The sequence below is a fragment of the Miscanthus floridulus genome, chromosome 7 (genome assembly GCF_019320115.1).
Source record: "Miscanthus floridulus cultivar M001 chromosome 7, ASM1932011v1, whole genome shotgun sequence".
Lineage (NCBI taxonomy): Eukaryota > Viridiplantae > Streptophyta > Magnoliopsida > Poales > Poaceae > Miscanthus > Miscanthus floridulus.
This window is the reverse complement of record NC_089586.1, coordinates 626785-634232: the sequence shown is the minus strand read 5'-3', so window position 1 is coordinate 634232 and position 7448 is coordinate 626785. Positions and strand designations below refer to the sequence as shown.

At 47.2% G+C, this 7448-nt stretch overlaps 2 protein-coding genes across 2 annotated transcripts; one reads left to right on the top strand and one right to left on the bottom strand.

Moving 5' to 3' along the window:
- The first annotated feature begins 419 nt into the window (after positions 1 to 419).
- Positions 420 to 5817, top strand: LOC136466371 (eukaryotic translation initiation factor 4B1-like). The gene is made up of 3 exons (XM_066464736.1): positions 420 to 2259; positions 4665 to 5045; positions 5474 to 5817. Exons 1-3 carry the CDS (start codon positions 1112 to 1114, stop codon positions 5496 to 5498), a joined length of 1554 nt encoding a protein of 517 aa, XP_066320833.1. The 5' UTR covers positions 420 to 1111; the 3' UTR covers positions 5499 to 5817.
- A 184-nt stretch (positions 5818 to 6001) lies between these two features.
- LOC136462276 (high-affinity nitrate transporter-activating protein 2.1-like) lies at positions 6002 to 7447 on the bottom strand (the record flags this gene model as incomplete). Its single annotated transcript, XM_066461389.1, has 1 exon — positions 6002 to 7447. A coding segment is annotated over one exon (447 nt), but the record flags the coding sequence as incomplete, so codon positions are not given.
- Position 7448: the final 1 nt, after the last annotated feature.

Below are 7448 nucleotides of genomic sequence, written 5' to 3'. Positions count from 1 at the left end.
TTTTTGAAAAGGACTACGGGAACTAGAATTCATTGTCACCCGAGCATGAGCATGAGCAAGTCACAAAAAAAAAGAGCATGAGCATAAGCATGACAACAACTCCATCCGTCCGCTCTTAAAAGAGTGTAATTCTGGATTTAGAACAAGTGAAATTTTCTTAATTCTAATCAAATATATAAAAAATGGTATCAACATTTATATCTTCAAATAAATTATTACAAAAAATAAGGGCACTTTTAGTATCATAAAAAATGTACTTTTAGAAAATTTATTTAAATTTAAAACTTTTTTATCTGTATAAAAATGGGAGTTTTTTTAAGGGCTGAGGGAGCAGATTGGTAACACAAACTCCGGTGCGGCTACCGAAAGTTATTACGCTGCAGAAAGATTATTCCGCAAAGATGCCGGACTCTCTTTTATTCCAACTTTCCAAGACAAGAGAGGAGAGAAAAAGTTTGAGATTTTCATGGAGAGCAAGATGAAGCCACGTGTCTCGTCGTCAGCCGTGTCCGTCGCCAAAAAGATGACCGCAGTTTCGTAGTGCTTTTTTTTTCGAAAAAAAATGTGACCACCGCCCCGCCGCCGTTTGCTCCGACACTGCTGCTGCGGCTGCGGTGCGGCCATGTCTTCCAGTCGTTCAATCGCGTACGGAGTACGTACAGTGACAGTCTCGTCAACCAGCAGTCCGTGATTTGCAGCCGCGCCGCCAACTGCCCAAGCAAACGCTGCTGAAACGGCGACGACGACGAGGTGCTCCCCGCTGCGATCCAGTCCAACGTGCCGGCGGCGATAGATGAGGCGCTGACCGGTTTCCTAGCCTCACCACGCCCAATAACCGAACCGGCGAAGCTGAGGTGACATGACAGACGAGTCGAGGTCAGGTCACGCTCGCCACGGCCCGGCACGGCACGCCTCCAACCAGGGCCCCACTGTCCCACGCACCGTGCGCCCGCCGCTGCGCTGCGCCTCACGCCTTTTAGCCGTCCACCGCACCGCGCCCGCCTTTCCACCCCGCTCGCTCGATCGGCATCCGCGCATCGCGTCTCCCCTCCCTCCGTCCCTCCCTCGCCTCCGCGATCTCGCGGAACCCTGCTAGATCCCTGACTCCGCCATGTCCAACCCCTGGGGCGGCCTCGGCGGCGCCGGCGCGTGGGCGCTGGACGCCGAGCGCGCCGAGGAGGAGGAGCGCGACGCAGCCGCGGCACCCACCCCCGCCCCCGCCCCCGCCGCGGGGTTCCCCAGCCTCCGCGAGGCTGCCGCCGGCAAGTCCAAGAAGAAGAACAAAGGCACCACGCTCTCGCTCTCGGAGTTCGCTGGGTTCGGCCCGGGGCGGCGGCAGGCGCCGGCGCCACCGCAGCCCAGGGGCCTCACCACGGCGGAGATGATGATGCTGCCCACGGGCCCCAGGGAGCGGTCCGCCGACGAGCTCGACCGGCCCCGCGGCCTCGGCGGCGGCTTTCGCTCCTACGGCTCCGGGGACCGCGGCGGCGGCGGCGGGTTTGACGACGACGGCCACCGCGCCCCGCCCGGCAGGGGCTCGGATCTCGACATGCCCTCCCGCGCCGACGAGGATCGCGACTGGTCCATGAGCAAGAAGTCGTTCGCGCCCTCTCCCGCCGACTCCGGCTCGCGGAGCCGGTACGGCGGCCTCGGGGGTGGCGCGCCCGCGTCCGTCGGCCGCGCCGACGACGATGGCGACTGGTCGCGCGGGAAGAAGCCGCCGCCGCCGTCAGGCCCGTCGCGCTACCCGAGCCTCGGCTCCGGCGGCGGCGGCGGCGGCTTCCGCGACTCGCCCGTCTCGGCCGACTCCTCCGACCGCTGGTCCCGTGCCGCGCCGAGCAATGGCGAGCGTGAGAGGCCCCGCATCGTGCTCGATCCGCCCAAACGTGACGCCTCGGCCACCCCTACCCCACCTGCTGAGGCGGGACGCAGCCGGCCGAGCCCATTTGGAGCCGCGAGGCCACGGGAGGACGTGCTGGCCGATAAGGGGCTGGACTGGAAGAAGATGGAAACTGAGATTGATCAGAAGAGAACTAGCCGCCCCACCAGCTCGCAGTCGAGCAGGCCAGAGAGTGCTCAATCGTCACGACCTGGGAGCCCCGGGTCACAGATATCAGCCACCGTTACTGAAGCTGCACCCAAGGCGCGGCCGAAGGCAAATCCTTTTGGTGACGCAAAGCCAAGGGAGGTGATTCTGCAAGAGAAAGGGAAGGACTGGAGGAAGATTGACCAAGAGCTGGAGCATCGCCGTATTGATAGGTATACCATATATTGATCTGAACCAACTCACAAAGCATGCACCATTAGCATTCATCAGTGAATTCAATACTAATTAAGAGTAGGAACACTGCATGCTCGTATATTTGGTTTTGGTTTAATTAGAACTCTGGTTTATTTTGCGGTAGTTAGCTTAGAACATTTTTCTAGCACTGCTAGTAGCCACCTTGTTGTTGCTTCAACTAAAACAAATGACCTAACACAAGTTAGTTTACTATTTCATTCATGTTTCTTTCAAAAAATGTCTCTGTTTGTTCTGTCAAAATAGCTCTACAATGTGCTAGTAGGGGAGTTGAGAAGGGTTAAGTTTGTTGCTTAAGGCTGGACATCTGCTTATTTCTGGTGCATGAAGATATGGACCAATGATAGACGATGGAACAAATTTCCTGAATCGATTGAGAAATGGCATAGTGTGGGCATCCATAACAGTGCTATGGCTATAATAGCTGTACATTTTCCTTTTGAAGATAGTGAGTTAGTGATGCCGGCATTTGTTACATATTTCCCTTGAGCTGCTAATGTTAATTGTGGACACCAAACCAGTATTGGTTGGGAGCTGAGTGTTCATCTCTTCTTTCCAGTCAATAAAAATTTAACAAGCTTGTAAGCATATAAGTATTGTTGCTAGCTGAATTTGATCTGTTAAAGCTTTATTATCTTTTACTGCCGTTTCGGTTTCCATGATTGGTTAATCTGAATGAATGTGCACATATACTAAATACTGTAGCATCAGTGTTTCGCTTTGTTAAACACCATCCTACTCGACTGATACTGATTGGTTATTGTATTAACTGTTTGTTTTGCTTTCCCTTTAATAATGCTTTACCAATCACTTGTTAAGTTCGCAGTACAGATATCAACTTTCTATTTTTAGTTTGAGCAGTCCTAAGAAATTTGCTGGTAGGTTAATAAATATTCCCTCCGTTCCAAATTATAAAACATTTTGGCATTTCTAGATACATAGATTTTACTACGTATCTAGATATACACTTATGTCTAGATACATAGTAAAATCAATACATCTAGAAAAGCCAAAACGTCTTATAATTTGGAACCGATGTAGTACTTTAAAGTTCATTTTCCATTCCTCTGTTGTAAAATAACTGTGTTTTTTCATACAATGTTCTGGTTTTAATGCTAAGTGCATATTGAAATGTGTTTTAAAAATTTATCATGTAGTATGTTTCTATAATGTGGTGTTTCATATGTGTAAAATCTAAAATATGCTTTGGAAACATGAAGTTATTTGGTTGAGTCACCTTGTATGATTATCATCTACTACTTGAAGTACAGTAGTTCGCCCTGAGTCATGGAGTAATATGGTTGCAATAACAGCAATGTGGAACAATCCTGCCACTTACGTTTCACTAACAAAGACATTAGTGCTTCAGGCACTGTTTTGTTTGGAGAAAATGTTTGGATATCATGCAATAAGAACTTTTTATTTCTTCTTGTTCAGCAAGTTCTGTGTCAAGCCATAAATGCACTGAATCATGAATGTTTTACTAGGAAAGTTCCCAAGTCTACTTAATTCATTCACTAAAATGGCATCAGAACGTATTCATTTAGCTTCTGGTTGACATTTCTGTTTTGTGTGTGTTTTAATCTTTTGGATGGAGAACACATTGCTCCTCTGCCACTGCCAGTGTCCTGAGTTTCTGACCTTATTAAGATTGATGTTAGGAGGGTCTCACTAATTTTACATTCCTTCTGAAATAACTGTTCAGACTGCAGTATGCACAAATGAATCGTGAGAGTTTTACTAAACATAATAGTTCCCTTAGTTTAGATACCAAGGTCCATTGCTTTTCTTTTGGAGAGCTATGCATCTTTTCACTTCCCTTGTTTCAATAATCTATCATTTGGTTGCAAAGTCTGTTGCTTTGGTGTTGGGAAAAATTAATAAGTCAATCTGTGGCATAGCCTGCCACAAGGGTGAACTGATTTTGTTATGAGGGTACATGATCTAAAAACATGGAATTTGATCAACCCAAATTAAGCAATCCTTCAAAGAACTCATCCAGTTAGTTGCCTATTTTTGGCTGATCCACTTAGTTCATTCTTGCTGCATGCTTTGCCAAATTATGAATTTGCTAGTTTGTTTTTGTTTAAATACATATATGCGTATCACACAAACATTTACATTTTTTTTCAATATCCTAAGAATAATTTGAAGGGCAGGCCTGGTGCAGTGGTGAGAGCTGTCTCACTGAGTCACCAGGTCGCGGGTTCGAAGCAGCCTCTCCGCAGATTTTGCGGGGGGAAGGCTTGCCTCGGTTTTTCCCTTCCCCAGACCCCACTCATGTAGGAGCCTCCGGCACTGCGTCTGCCCCCTTTATCCTATGAATAATTTCCAATTGAACTTGACATGGAAATGGATATTTCAGACCGGAGACAAATGAAGAGAGTGTGTTGAAAGAAGAGATCAACCTACTTAAGGTGGAACTAAATGAAAGTGAAGGCAAGATAAGTGATGAGGATGCAAAAGGCCTCTCTGAGAAAATAACTCAGATGGAAGAGCAGCTGGAACTTCTTAGAATTGCGATGGATGACAAGATCAGATTTTCGCAAAGACCTGGTTCTGGAGCAGGCAGGGTTATAGCATCACCGCCAACTCATTTTGTAGATGAACCCCAAATAAAAGAGTCCATGGAAAGGCCACGTTCCCGCAGTGGCACAGAGCAATATCCAAAACCAACTGAAGAAAGATGGGGGTTTCAGGGGAGCAGAGATAGAGGCTCTTTTGGTGGCAACAGAATTTCAGAGAGGTATGCTAATTTCTTGTGCTTGTTTTGTTACGAGTTTTCGATTCGAACCAAAACAAACTAAACTTACTATGATTCTTGCAAACTTAGACATGAACATAAATTTAATTGGATAGTCCTTTCTTTTCATTGTTTGTTAACTGCGATTATCATTTAATAATGTAACCTTAGCACATGTTCTTCCACATGTTATGTCCTTGGATTTTGACGTGTGAGGTTAGTGCTCATTGTAGTATTGTACCCATATGTTTTACTGTATATATATATCCCTTAATTAAGTTTGGTTTCGTTATGTATCGGCCAACAGAAACCACAACATAACTAACATACAATGAATCGAAGTCCGGAATTCTATTACCACAAACCATTTCTCAAGCGTGGCCATGTGAATTTAGTTGTTTGTATATAAAGCATAATATCTCCATTTGCAGGTCGTCCGCAGGACAGAGGTGGTGAGACTCTATAGGGGTCAGATTTTTTGTCATCGTTTCGAAACTGCGGAAAAATAAGTTATGTTACTCTTGCTACTTGACTCCCATGTTGTTTGGCTTGGAAGAGCGGAGAGGATGGTGGGCAATACAGATTACGTTGCACCAAGCTGTTAATTACCACCTTTATGGTGTTTCTTCCATTTCCCTTTTTTTGTGTGTAATTTTTCTTTTGCCCTCCTCTTCCATGTCGAAACAGGTGCTTTGAACCTTTCATAGGCTAACTATTGTTATTGATTCCTGCATAACTATGCTTTAACATCCTTTGCCAATGGCTTGTTTGAAAGGCGGTAGATTGGGTCATCTCTCTTCAGATTATAATAGTGAGATCAATTCGTATTCCTCGCCATTCTAAGGGCGAATTGGCTCCAACCCCCAGATACCGAAGGAAGCCACATGGCCAGGATTCATGTTATTGTGCTGCCGTATAATTCTCTTGTTGTTGGCATGGTTTACTCGTTTCATGTATAGTACACTCTACACTGCAATTGAGTTCATTGCGTCTTGGAACCTCCTTGAAAGGGAAACATAAGAATGACCAAAAATGAAAGCAAATGGTTCGCTTTCTTGGAAAATATGCTTTGTGGATTGTGACGCTGTTAGCTCTTGTTTCAATCCACACGCATCGTCATTTTTCCTACGGCGTTGACAATGTTCATTGGCTCTTCGTTTCTTCAAACAATAGATCTGGACAGTTCTAAATTTGTGGATGGTTAGATCACTGATGGCCGACTAATTCCCGTCGAAACAATGTGGCATAACCTTGTTGGCCTTTCATTGCGTTTGAAGGAGTATCCGGTGCGGTGCTTACGATTCTTTGCATAGTTGACTCTGATATTGAGATGGAAGGATCTCTGTTGTCCCTCTCATGTTTGCTACAAGCTTCAACCAGTTTATACTAACCTCACTATTCAGAACAGCTCAGAGGATAGAGCATTCAATCTTGCAAGTGGATGACACACCTGCCATTTCATTGAAAGATGTAGCTTAATAAAGTGGTGACGCTTATATGAGGTTGAGGCGGCAAATTTTATACTATCCCATTATAGTTTTTATTAAGCCAAACTATTCCATTTTGTTTACGTAAACAGAAAAGAAAATATGTGTTGAGGACTACGCTGGGCTGGCCTTTTTTATGATTCTACTTTCGTTCTGTTTGCAAAATAAACTAGAAATAAATAAATTTGTAATAAGTGGGCAATATAATGAATCATTAATCGAGTATCGAGTAGACTAGATTTTGAGTCCCATTCGCATTCGAAACTGGATCAGCTATCAGCAGCAGAGAAACTTATCGGTACAAAGTATTTGATAATTTTCACGCACAACACTGCAGAAAAGTAACATACACCAAAATAGTCGCGTGCACCCATCCATCCATGGGAGCAACGACAGTCACGACCGGAAAGAACTCATCACGACGATTACATGTATGGGCGCAGCCGCACGCACCGGGCCGGGGCCGTGCCTCTACTTGTTCTTCTTGCCGTTCTCGACGACGAAGAAGAATGCGAGCGCGGCGACGGAGAAGGCCGAGAAGACGCCGGCGGCGACCTTGAGGGAGGCGTGGATACCAGTGATGCCGGCGACGTCGAAGGCGGCGGCGGGGCTCGTCTGGCCGTAGGCCACCTCGGTGCCCGACGCGTCCGTGGCGTAGGCGCGCACGTAGTAGGAGCCCGAGGGGACGTCGCGGGCGACGACGTACTGGAAGCTGCCGGGGGATCCGCCGGCGGCGGCGTACGCCTGCTGGGTGACCTTGAACTGGCACGCTTTGTCCTTGCTGAGGTCGTCGTTGGACTTGCGCCACCCGCGGTCTTTCTGGCTCGCCGGCGCGTAGCACAGCTTCGCCTTCACGTTCTTGTAGGCGGCGTCGGCGCCGGCCGGCTCGGTGCTGTTCAGGCTCCACGTCACCGTCACC

Excerpts from the sequence above, each read along its gene's own strand:
- LOC136466371 (XM_066464736.1), top strand. The coding sequence starts at position 1,112 with ATGTCCAACCCCTGGGGCGGCCTCGGCGGCGCCGGCGCGTGGGCGCTG. Across the intron at positions 2,260-4,664 it reads GAGCATCGCCGTATTGATAG|ACCGGAGACAAATGAAGAGA; the intron begins GTATACCATATA and ends TGGATATTTCAG. Across the intron at positions 5,046-5,473 it reads GGCAACAGAATTTCAGAGAG|GTCGTCCGCAGGACAGAGGT; the intron begins GTATGCTAATTT and ends CTCCATTTGCAG.